At 56.8% G+C, this 12,648-nt stretch overlaps 1 protein-coding gene across 2 annotated transcripts in view; it reads left to right on the forward strand.

Moving 5' to 3' along the window:
* SLC9A3 (solute carrier family 9 member A3) overlaps positions 1-12,648 on the forward strand; it is a 34,146-nt gene that overhangs the window by 14,299 nt on the left and 7,199 nt on the right. For both annotated transcript variants that reach the window (XM_055554734.1, XM_055554735.1), the window contains exons 2-4: positions 8,831-9,133; positions 10,827-10,987; positions 12,232-12,310. In XM_055554734.1, the coding sequence (XP_055410709.1) occupies positions 8,831-9,133; positions 10,827-10,987; positions 12,232-12,310 (543 nt within the window). The remainder of the gene's footprint in view (positions 1-8,830; positions 9,134-10,826; positions 10,988-12,231; positions 12,311-12,648) is intronic.

A 12,648-nucleotide genomic window follows, 5' to 3' on the forward strand; every position in this document is an offset into this window, starting at 1 on the left:
TGTGGGTGTTTGTTCCAGACCTCATAGTCATTAACCAGGGCACAGATGGCTAGACGGCTCTGGACAGCGGTTCCTTTGCTGGGACAACGGGAGCGGCTCCACTGGCGCCGTGAGGTGCAGCTCTCACAAACCCCAGGTTACAGCCAGCCGTGACAGCACACGGGAGCAGAGCTCAAGTGTGCGCCTCCACATGTGGAGCTCGTAGAGCAGACTGACGCGGAAGACGGGTGAGAGGGCTCCTGGGGAGAAGGTGCAGCTTGTGGAGAGGGGCTGGTGGCTGCAGACCCACCTGTGGGCAGGGACAAGGCTGCTCATGCGTGGCTTCATTTGAAAACACTGTTATTACTTTTAATATGGTGCTGGAGAAGACTCCTGAGAGTCCCGTGCACTGCAAGGAGATCCAATCAGTCAATCCTAAAGGAAATCAGTCCTGAATATTCATTGGAAGGACTGGTGTTGAAGCTGAAACTCCAATACTTTGGCCACCTGATGTGAAGAACTGACTCATTGAAAAAGACCCTGATGCTGGGAAAGATTGAGGGCAGGAGGAGAAGGGGACGACAGAGGATGGGATGGTTGGATGGCATCACCGGCTCAATGGACATGAGTTTGAGCAAACTCTGGGAGTTGGTGATGGACAGGGAGGCCTGGCATGCAGCAGTCCACGGGGTCACAAAGAGTCGGACGTGACTGAGTGACTGAACTGATTCTGACTGTGTGTAATTATATGCGGCATCATCAGTCACACTGCCATGTGGTTGCTGCCTGCCCTGTAGGGGACGGCATCTGGGTGGATGCCTCTGAAGACAGAATGAGGGTCCTTGGGCCAGTGTCTGTCCAGAAAGGGGCCTCAGGGAGACCACAGCATGGCTGTAGAGAGGACTGGAGAGTCAGAACTGGGGCCTGTGTGGGTTTGAGTCACTGCATGTGTGTGTGGGGTGTCCCTGTGTATATGTCTGGGAGTCCTTGTGTCTGAGCGTCTCTGTGTGCATGTCTGGGTTTCCCTGAGTGTGTCTGTGTGTCCCATGAATGTGTGTCCCCGTGTGTGTGTCTGTGTCGTGTGTGTGTGTCTGTGTGTTTTTGCCTGAGTGTGTGACATCCCAGGTCCCATGTGGACCCACTTGTCCCCTGGAGCAGGCAGAGCCCCGGGCCTCCCACCCTTCTCTCTGGAAGCGTTGCACTGTTTGGCTGCTCTGAAGCAGGTCTGGATGTACACGTTAAAGTAAAACCAAGGGATTTACCGTGCCTCTGCATTGCGTGGACTCAGCTGAATCTGCTGAGAGATCCTGGGGGCGGTGGCCTCGGACAGCCTGAACCCAGGCCCGAGGTCCCAGGCCACGATCCAAGCGGGCGTGAAGATGGTTGGCAGTAACTTCCCAGCGCCCGCCCTACTCGGGGCCCCTCCAGAATGGCTGGCTGGTGCGGGTGCCTCTGACCTTTAACATCAGTCCGAGGGTTGTAATTACAGGTCGAGGCACGTGTCCCGTGCTGTGACCATCGCGTGGCTGAGCTCAATTAGCTGTAACTCGCCAGGCCTCCACCGTCAGTGACCTGTGGGCTGGGAGGTCCCTGTGGAAGGCTGGGCTGCCCCAGGCCAGCCTCACACAGTTCCTGGGGACCAGCCTCCACGAGGCCCCTGGTCTGTCCTGCACAGAGAGCTGTCCTGTCTCCCTCAGGCACCAGCACTATGCGTGGTCCTGGCCACCCCCATAGCTCCTGCCCATGAGGTGGCCTGTGGGTCTCGACCTGGCCCTGGCCCCACAGTGGACGCACACTCAGGCCCCGTGTTGGCCCTTGACACACGAGGTGCTTGAGTCCTGGAAACCTCGGGTGGTCTCTGTCCTCCCAGCCAGTGGGCTTCTTGGCAAACTTGGCTCTGATGGGAAAGGCTGCCCCCAACACTCGCTTCCCAGGGCACTCCCCCGGGACAAGGGCCCTCTGTGTCCACGGCCTGGCTCCGTGTCCTCCACCCAGGCTCTGGGGTGCTGGACGCGGAGATTGCACAGTGGCGTGGCTCGAGGTGCCAAGTTCACTGCTCTGACTTGCTTTGTGGGCCCTTCTGTCTTCAGAGTAAAGGAGATGAAGGTTAGGAGGGTGATTGGGCCCTTGGCCACCAGGCCCTCCTCAGGTCCCCCCAGTGCAAACCGGGGTGCTGGGAGGCGGCGGGGAGGAGCAAGTGGCAATCCTGCGATTCCACCACCATCCTCCCGACTTCCCCAGGAGACCCAGCCACCTGGGGCCTCAGTAGGCGGGAAGGAGAGGGCCCAGCAGCTGCTCTGGCCGCCGGTCGTCCCAGTCATCTCACGGAAGCTGTGGCAGGAGTGTCTGTCCTAACCACACTCAGGCCGAGGCTGAAGGGAGGGTCTGGCCCGCGGGAACACGACCCCACAGGGAGTGGCCACCCTCCTGGTGGGTGGACAGCATCTCCGGGCTGGCCACAGCAGGTGTGCTTGCCCAGGGCGCTTGGAGCTTGGCCCGCTAGCTCCTAAAACGCCCATTATGGGCTTAATGGCTGAGCCACTCACAAATTGCCATTTAAAATCAATCAAGTCTTCAGCTTAATTAGCTCATTACCATGCAGACTGCTGTCTCGTGGTCACGGGAGAAGGGGAGCGCCACCCGCAGCCTGACTGCCGGGTTGGAGGATTGCTCGCAAGGAATTCCCATCATGCAGAGACCCAGAGCTACAGGCAAGGACAGAGAACAGGAGCCCCACACCCACCCCACGGACTGTTGCTTCCCCCTCCCCAAGACCAGAAAGACCAACTGGGAACCAGGGGCCAACCATACACTGGAGCCCTCAGACCACAGGGAGGGCCAGCCCTGTCTGCCCCGAGCGCTAGCTCCAGGCATGGCCTGTGGACCACATGGCGGCAAGCCTGCCTCAGGGCAGCCTCCTGCTGTTGGGGGCGGTGGGGCGGACAGAGCCACGTGATGGGGTGGGAGCGGGAGCAGGGGATGGAGGGCTGTCCCAGAGAAAAACATCGAGAAACGGGAAAGGTCCCGCGGGTTTTGACATCACAGACACAGTAGGGCCGGAGCTCACACTGAGACAGTGTCAGTGACGAAAGTAAAGGCTGGAGAAGAGCGAATGCAGTGAGATCCTAGAAGTAAACTACATACACTAGAAAAGACCCTGATGCTGGGAAGGACTGAAGGGGAGAAGGGGACAACTGAGGACGAGATGGTTGCATGGCATCACCACTCACTCAATGGACATGAGTCTGAGAAAGTGCCAGGAGTTGGCGATGGACAGGGAGGCCTGGTGTGCTGCAGTCCATGGGGTCGCAAAGAGTTGGACACGGCTGACTGAACTAAACTGAACTGACCTTTGAAAGTGAAAATGCACCCGTGCACGTGCGTGAAGAGCTGCCCATTGATAAGTAAAGGCTGATAACTCAGTAACACAGTAGCAAAGGCCACAATACACGGGTCACAGAATAGGAAGAAATGTCTCCCAAATGAGATCAGACACTCAGCCTCACTCACAATGAGACAGTCAGATTAAATCTCCGGGAGATGCCCTTTCCCACCTGCCTGGGATGAGGGACAGGTGTGCCTCCCACTGTGGGCAGGTGAGGCGGGTGTCTGTTCAGGACACAGATGAGTGCTTAGCAGGCCCTGTCCTGCTCAGAGGCGTGTATCCAGTGTCGATGGACACAGAAATTGGAATAGCATGCCCGTCTGTCCACATTGTGTGTGTGTATGTGTGTGCATGTGTATATGTATGTATGTGTCTGTGGTGTGTATACGTGTATGTGTGTAGTGTGTGTATGTGTGTAGTGTGTGTATGTGTGTAGTGTGTGTGTGCATGTCTATGTGTGTGTATGTGTGTCGGAGAAGGCAATGGCACCCCACTCTAGTACTCTTGCCTGGAAAATCCCATGGATGGAGGAACCTGGTGGGCTACAGTCCATGGGGTTGCTAAGAGTCTGACATGACTGAATGACTTCCCTTTCGCTTTTCACTTTCATGCATTGGACAAGGAAATGGCAACCCACTCCAGTGTTCTTGCCTGGAGAATCCCAGGGACGGGGGAGCCTGGTGGGCTGCTGTCTATGGGGTCGCACAGCATTGGACATGACTGGAGTGACTTAGCAGCAGCAGTGTATGTGTGTGCGTGTATTTTTTCTCAGTGGGTGAAAAGTTCAGATCCCTTTTTCTGTGGGTTTTCAGGGCTTCCTTCCAAGCAGGAGCATCTGGTCAGAGGTTAGCCTGTGTCTTATCCACCCTTTGTCCAAATTATGAAGGTTTTCTAGTAGCCACACAGGCATGTGGCGGAGGGTTAGGCTCCGAGCCCCAAAGGGCAGGGTTTTGTTGTTGCCATCATTCAGGGTCACCTGGCTCCTTGGAACCTTCCTGTCCCGCTGGCCCCACAGCTGCCAGAGACAACTGTGATCTGAGACCCGCCGTGAACGTCTACTTTGGGGAGATGTTTGGCTGAAGAGCAAACTCTGAGCCTGAGTTGAAACCAGCCTGCTGTCTCGGCAGGGGGTGTGCTGGGGTTGGCTGGCACTGGCCACACCTGGCCCTGGACCTGACGACCCTGCACTGCTGGCCTCTTCAGAGGGGCCCCCAACCAGTGGTCACCAGATGTGGCCCCCTGGAGCCTGGCCCGGGCAGGAGGCACAGGTTTCTGGGAACAGCAGCTGGGACTGGCAGGGTGGCCCTCCATGCAGCTTACTCGGGGCTCATTTGGGCTTTTGAGGTGCAGGAGCAGAGGCCATGCGCAGCCCGGGAGAAGCGTGGCCTCACAGCAGCCCAGCAAGCTCAGGCTGCACCGTGGTTCTGGCTCTGGGTGGACTTTGTAACTCAGCTCCCAGATGCCAAGCAGCAAGAGGGAAAGGAGAGGACACGCCACCATCTGTGGACTCAGTGAGCCCCTGTGAGGCCAGGCAGGAGCCCAGGCCTTTCTGTGACGGCATCACTCCAAGGGACCAGCACAGACTCCTGGGTCCAGGCCCACTGAGCCTGGCGTCCAGGTGGGGCCTGGGGCCCACAGGGAGGGCTCTGGGCCAGGCTGAGGCATGGGAGCAGGCCGTGAAAGAAGAGACGCATCCCTCTGTCCCTGGTGGGCAGCCAGCTGGGCATGCACGTGCAGGGAGCAGGTGCAGCGAGGCCTGGGCTCCTGGGCTTCTGCCTGTCTCCCCGTCAGGGACCCTCCCATGCTGGGCTCGGAGGGCCCTCTGGGGGATCGAGAGCCTGCAGACCTCAGGGAGACCAAGCTCAGGCCTCCTGCTGATGGGCAGGGCGGGGCCGGAGGGTTTCCAGGAAGCACGGCCCCTACTCTGGCCCCCCAGCCCGAGCTCACAGGCAGTCTCCTGCGTGGGCACCTTGGGCCGTGCAGCTGGCAGCCCCCCTGTGGGCTGGGAACCGTGTCCCATGGAAACAATGAGGCGCCAGCCTCCTGGCCTCTGAGATCGTCCGTGAAGGCAGGATCCCACCCTGTCTTCCTGGGTGGCCGCCCTCACAGGACTCCCGTGAAAACTATCAGAGAAAGAAGTGGGACCTCGTCCTGACATCCAGATGACCTGCTGCTGCCGCGGTGCCTGAGCCCAGGAGGCCTGCGGGCTCCTGGGGGACACCCAGCGGGTCCTCAAGGCCTCAGGGCCCATTCTGCCCCACTGGCTGAGACCTGAGGCTCCCTGGGCTACAGAGCAGAGCCCACTTCTGCCCCACTGCACCTCAACCAGACCCAGAGAAGACTGTCCTGGGGAAGAGAGACAGACCTTCTGAGAGCCAGCATCTAGCCCCCAAATGTCCCAGGTCGCCAGTGAGGAGTCAGGCCGAGGACAGGGTGTGGGGCTCCGGGATCGGAACCCAGGTCCCAGGGGGCTAGGGCACGCTGGCTAGGCTGTTTGCTGGCTGGACCTCGTGGACCACACCCTGTGCTCTGCCTCCTCCCTGACCCCGCTGCTCCTGGGTCCTCGCATCTCAGGAGACAATCCTTAGAATACAAAAGAAGACTTCTTAATAAACAGAACTTTGTTTTCCAGTCACACAGTCATGTCCGACTCTTTGCCACCTCATGGACTGTAGCACACCAGGCTTCCCTGTCCATCACCACCTCCTGGAGTTTACTCAAGCTCATGTCCACTGGTCAGTGATGCCAAACAACCATCTCAGCCTCTGTCGTCCTCTTCTCCTCCTGCCTTCAATCTTTTCCAGCATCAGGGTCTTTTCCAATGAGTCAGCTCTTCTCATAAGGTGGCCAAAGTATTGGAGTTTTAGCTTCAGCATCAGTCCTTCCAATGAATATCCAGGCTTGATTTCCTTTAGGATTGACTGGTTTAATCTCCTTGCTGTCCAAGGGACTCTCAAGAGTCTTCTCCAACACCAAAGTTCAAAAGCATTAATTCTTCGGCACTCAGCCTTCTTTATGGTCCAACTCTCACATCCATACATGACTACTGGAAAAACCATAGCTTTGACTATATGGACCATTGTAGGCAAAGTAATCTCTTTGCTTTTTCATACACTGCCTAGGTTTGTCAGAGCTTTCCTTCCAAGGAGCAAGCATCCTTTAATTTCATGGCTGCAGTCACCAACCTCAGTAATTTTGGAGCCCAAGAAAATAAAGTCTGTCCCTGTTTCCGCTGTTTCCCCATCTATTTACCATGAAGTGATGGAACCAGATGCCATGATTTAGTTTTTCAAATATTGAGTTTTAAGCCGGCTTTTTCACTGTCCTCTTTCACCCTCATCAAGAGGCTCTTTAGTTCTTCATTTTCTTCCATGAGGGTGGTGTCATCTGCATTTCTGAGGTGATTGATTTCTCCTGGCAATCTTGATTCCAGCTTGTGATTCATCCAGCCTAGCATTTTGAATGATGTATTCTGCATATACTTTACATAAGCAGGGTGACAATATACAGCCTCCATGTACTCCTTTCCCAATTTTGAATCAGTCTGTTGTTCCATGTGGCTGGTTCTAACTGTTGCTTCTTGATGTATATACAGGTTTTGCCAGAGGTAGGTAAGGTGGTCTGGTATTCCCATCTCTTTAAGAATTTTTTTGTTGGGATCCAAAACAGTTTGTTGTGATCCACACAATCAAAGGCTCTGGTATAATCAATGAAGCAGAAGTAGATGGTTTCTGGAATTTTCTTGCTTTTTGTATGATGGATGTTGACAATTTGATCTCTGGTTCCTCTGTGTTTTCTAAATCCAGCTTGTATATCTGGAAGTTTTCTGTTCATATACTGTTGAAGCCTAGCTTGGAGAATTTTGAGTGTTACTTTGCCAGCATGTGAAATGAGTGCAATTGTGTGGTAGTTGGAACAGTCTTTGGCATTGCCTTTCTTTGGGACTGGAATGAAAACTGACATTTTCCAGTGCTGTGGCCACTGCTGAGTTTTCCAAATTTGCTGGCATATTGAGTGCAGCACTTTCACAGCATCATCTTTTGGGATTTGAAATAGCTCAGCTGGAATTCCTTCATTAGCTTTGTTTATAGTGATGGTTCCTAAGGCCCACTTGACTTCACATTCCAGGGTGTCTGGCTCTAGGTGAGTGATCACAGTACTGTGGTTATCTAGGTCATTAAGATATTTTTTGTACAGTTCTTCTGTGTATTCTTGCCACCTCTTCTTAATATCTTTTGCATCTGTTTGGTCCATACCATTTCTGTCCTTTATCGAGCTCATCTTTGCATGAAATGTTCCCTTGGTATCTCTAATTTTCTTGAAGAGATCTCTAGTCTTTCGCATTCTATTGTTTTCCTCTATTTCTTTGCACTGATGACTGAGGAAGGCTTTCTTATCTTTCCTTGCTATTCTTTGGAACCCTGCGTTCAGATAAGTATATCTTTCCTTTTCTCCTTGCCTTTCACGTCTCTTCTTTTCTGAGATATTTGTAAGACATAACCATTTTGCCTTTTTGCATTTCTTTTTCTTGGGGATGGTTTTGATCACTGTCTCCTGTATAATGTTACAAACCTCCGTCCATAGTTCTTCAGGCACTCTGTCTATCAGATCCAATCCCTTGAATCTACTTCTCACTTCCACTGTATAATTGTAAGGGATTTGATTTAGGTCATACCTGAATGGTCTAGTGGTTTTCCCTTCTTTTTTCAATTAAAGTCGAATTTTGAAGGAGTTTATGATCTAAGCATGAGTGAAAAAGAGAACTATCTCAAACACCCATCTCTTCTGTCAATATTTCAATTATTTTGAAATCAGACTTAACACGGGATTCTTACCACTTTTTCCTTGGAGTCTTAAAACAAAGGAGGAGTGGCCCCAATAGTGGGACCTCCCTTGAGGTCCTGGCAGGGCTGATGGGCAAGGGGGCCGAGGGATCTGACTGTTGGTGGGCAGACCTTTGGGGTCCTGCTGTCCCCAGGCACATGACTGTTGTGGTGGGGGTGGCTGCAGCTGGGGCGCCCTGGAGCGCCTGGCCTTATAGGCTGTCTTCCTGGAGGGCAGGGGGGACATCCTGCATGGGGGTACTCCCATGCAGATACGGTGGGGCTTCAGGCAGGGTGGGGGTCCAGGGCACCAGATACAGCATGGGGGGTGAGGTCAGAGGGGGTCCGTGGAGCCTGGGGCGTGGGGGCTCTGCTCACCTGGCCTCTGTCAAAGCAGCCACGCAGCCCCTCCAGCCTGACTCTACCATGGGGACTCCCTGTGAAAGGGGGCCATTTTCTGAGCAGGAGGCAGGAGACCTCTGAGGAGGGTGTCCCAGGGCTGGGTGGACTAGCAGGGCCTCTCAGCTGCATGAGCAGGGGCGGGAGGCAGGTGGCCACAGCCCCAGGTTGGGGGCCTTGTTTCCCGAGCTCAAGTCCTCTCCGTGGAGCCAGGCTGGCCCCCTGACTTTCGCTCCCCCCGCAGGCTTCCACCTGTCCCACAAGGTCACCAGTGTGGTCCCTGAGAGTGCCCTGCTCATCGTGCTGGGCCTGGTGCTGGGCGGCATTGTCCTGGCAGCCGACCACATCGCCTCCTTCTCACTCACGCCCACGGTGTTCTTCTTCTACCTGTTGCCGCCCATCGTGCTGGACGCCGGCTACTTCATGCCCAACCGGCTCTTCTTTGGCAACCTGGGCACCATCCTGCTGTACGCGGTCATCGGCACCGTGTGGAACGCGGCCACCACTGGGCTGTCCCTCTATGGTGTCTTCCTCAGTGGCCTGATGGGTGAGTGGGTACCACCACCCGCCCAGGGGTGGGGGGCTCTTGGAGGGTCCCGGGGGTCCTCGGGGTAGGCTCCCAGAAGCTGCGTCTAATAAAGCACAAGACAAAGGAGACAGACTTAAAAGGAGAGTGAGGGTAGGGGTCATTCAGAGATGTCACCAGTGGCCACTTAACCCTCCTGGGTTTTAATTCATCAACAGCCAGTCCACGCCCGTCCTCAGGCCGAGGCATGTGTCCTGCTTGGGAATGAAGTCTGGTCCGACCAGGTTGGCTGGTGGGTGGGGTGTTGGGAACGAGCCGACTGCTGTCCCTCCCCCTTGACAGGGAGGTCGGGTCCAGCCTCAGACCCCAGGGAAGGAGGAGGCGGCCTCTGGCAGAGGGCAACACCTGAGCCCCACGCCCGTGGAGCCCAGGTAAACCTGCCCCTGCGCAGAAGGTTGGGTATCGTTTCTACTCAATCCGGCGGGGAGAAGGCGGGCAAGCCTCTCCTCCATCATGTGGGATCTGTGTCTGCGGCTCTTCCCCTGCCTGTGTTTCCTGCCAGTTGGTTACTAACCTCAGCCCTGGCGTACCTCTGAGGTGCACCCCACCCACCTGGGAGTCGGTCATTATCCACCCGGGAAACGAGCAGGTGGGGCCCTGCTCACTGAGGCCGCAGATACGTGCCGGATGGCACAGCCCTGAACTCAGCCTGGTTCCCGTGTGCCTCTGGGCTCCACGGGCTGAGCTCCCAGTGTTGGGGGTGACAAGGGAGGTGGGGGTGCTGGCACCTCCCTGGGCAGCAGTCTCGGCTCAGCTTTGGCCTCAAACACTTCCACCAGCTGAACCAGACAAGGGACAGGCCCTCTGACAGAAGAGCATGCACCCCCAGCACTCCCAGTGGGGCTCACAACCTTCCTTGAAATCACAGTGACAAAGAAGACACATTGAGAAACACATTGAGGGCTAAGGCACCCCATCTGCAGGAGTCACCTAGGACTTTGTCCTCATCCCTGGACAGTGCGGGCTTCCTCAAGTCCCCACAGCCATCCAGCACCACCCCCAAGCCCAGCCCTGGAAGCCCTGCAAGGCTGGCGTAATGCCAAACACACCTGGCCAGTTCTCCCCAACGCCCGGGCCACAGGGGCCACGCAGGTGACATTAGACTGCCATCCCTGGTGGAGCCCTCAAGTAGTTGGGACAGCCTAAGGCCACTTCTGGCCCCCAGGCCCAAGGGAACGTTCTGGGGTTTGGCTCCCTGAGGGGCCACAGCCATCTGAGGCCTATGCTCCGTTCTTGGGATGGAGTGGTTATGGCTGGGTGTCAGCCAATGTCATGGAGCAGGGCAGCGCCCAGGGGACACCCGGAGCCCGGCCCTGCAGCCGGTGGACAGGGATTGGTCTCTGCTGTCAGTCCGTTCCCGGCTCTGAGGTCTGCCCCAAGGCTGGGGCACACCTCCAAGGAAGGGTCACCCTGGGTGGCCACAGGTGGGCCAGGCAGCAGGTGTCCTGGGGGCATCTGGGCACAGCAGCCCAGCACCCAGAAACCCCGGGCCCCACGGGTGGGCAAGGCCGAAGTGGGGGAGGGTCCTGGAACACGCAGTCCAGCAGCCGTGAGCCCACAGTCCTGTCCCTGGGACCTTCCTGGCAGGGCCGGTGCAGGGAGGACTGGCCCTCCAGGGAGGAGGGCTCCCCCTGATGGTCCACTCGTCTTGCAGGAGACCTGAACATCGGGCTATTGGACTTCCTCCTGTTCGGCAGCCTGATCGCCGCTGTGGACCCAGTGGCTGTGCTGGCCGTGTTTGAGGAGGTGCATGTCAACGAGGTGCTGTTCATCATCGTCTTTGGGGAGTCCCTGCTCAACGACGCTGTCACCGTGGTAAGTGCCCAGCAGGATGCACCTCCTGGTCCTGCTTCAGGGTCTCACTGCTGGCATCCCAGCTTCAGCTGCAGGCCAGGTGTCTGCCCTTGACTGTGGAGTTGTGGGTGATCACGGTGTCATGGAGATCAAGGAGGGGAACTCAGCCAGGCCCAGTGTGCCCCGGCCTGAAGGCTGGTGGTCCATGTTGGCTCTGGGTAGCCCAGAGAAAAGGGCGGCCTGTCCGGATATCAGAGGCCATCCTCCCCACGCTGGCCATGGGCTTTGGAGCAGTGTGGTCCCTGGGGCAGCACAGAGGGCCGGCCAGCGGTGTGGCTGAGCACCTGCCTGGGGTCTCCTCAGCCCTGCAGGTTCGCAGACTTAGTGGGCGTCCAGCCTCCTCTTTGCTCTAAAAGCCCTTCAGCCTCCATGTCCTGTAAACATGTGAACTTCTGCTCAAGCCAGGAAGCTCCTCCCTGGCTCCTGTGAGGCTCATCTTCCTTACGAAGGAGGAAGCAGGAGAAGCAGGGCGCTGTGCTCTGCTCCCCCAATCTTCACAGCTGTGGCATCCCTCCCACACAGTCCCCATGCAGCAACACCACCAGATTTCCTTCCATAAACACAGCTTTGCGATCTGCCCCATGAGGTCCTTCTCCCCCCTGGAGAGCACAGACCTGGAGACACAGAAACATTTCTTCCCAAGGGCCCCACAGCCCCCAGACCCGGGTCGCCCCCAGGCCGCTCCCCTGGACGTGGAGCCAGTGCATCCTTCAGGAGCTTCGCTCAGAGCACAGCGGGCACCTCCCACACACACAGCCCCGCAGCCTTGGATGAGGTGTTAGGCATTTATCGCCACGTCATAGCAGGATGAGGTTTGAATGTCAACAGGCAAAGATGCCAGGGGTGCCTCCCCACTGACGGGGGCCACATAACGGCAAAGTCACTGCAAATGCAACTCTGGGTGTGTCTTGGGAAGCAAACTAAAGATCATCACAGCAGGCTGGCTTTGTGGCCGCCCTGCTTCACTGAGGGCGGGGAAGGCCAGGTTTTCTCTGAGGGTTCTTGTTCCTCCCAGACTGTCCTCCCGCCCCAGACCCCACACTACTGCCCCAGATGAGTTTCCCCCAGTGGTTTTCAGTTTCCCTTCAGATTGCTGCCATGGTCTTCTCACTCGGCCCAAGTCTCACTAGGCCTGGGGCCCAAGACGGGGAGGAGTCAGTGCTGACCGCAGGCTGACGGGGTCCTGTCTGTCTCTGTCCCCGCAGGTCCTGTACAACGTGTTTGAATCTTTTGTGACGCTGGGTGGTGACAAGGTGACCGGCGTGGATTGCGTGAAAGGAATAGGTGTGTGGCTGGCGGGTTGTGTTCCAGCGGGGAGCCAGGGCCAGTGTCTTCTCCGGAACATGGACCCTGTGGGGCAGCATCTGTGCCAGGCTCGAACCCACAGCCTGTGCAGGGAAACATGCTTCCATTTCAAAGTCTCGGTGACAGGCCCCCTCCCTCCCCGGCAGGTTCCACTAATCTGGTTTCCCAGGCCCCAGCCACCCTGGGCGGTGAGGATCATTGCCCCCACAGACCCACGGGAGGATGTGGATCCTGTATCCGGGGTCCTGGGAATCCCTCTGGGCAGGAACAGTTACAGATGGCATTCCTGGGAGCCCAGAGCCTGGTCCTTGCTGTCA

The sequence above is a fragment of the Bubalus kerabau genome, chromosome 18, assembly GCF_029407905.1.
Source record: "Bubalus kerabau isolate K-KA32 ecotype Philippines breed swamp buffalo chromosome 18, PCC_UOA_SB_1v2, whole genome shotgun sequence".
Classification (NCBI taxonomy): domain Eukaryota; kingdom Metazoa; phylum Chordata; class Mammalia; order Artiodactyla; family Bovidae; genus Bubalus; species Bubalus kerabau.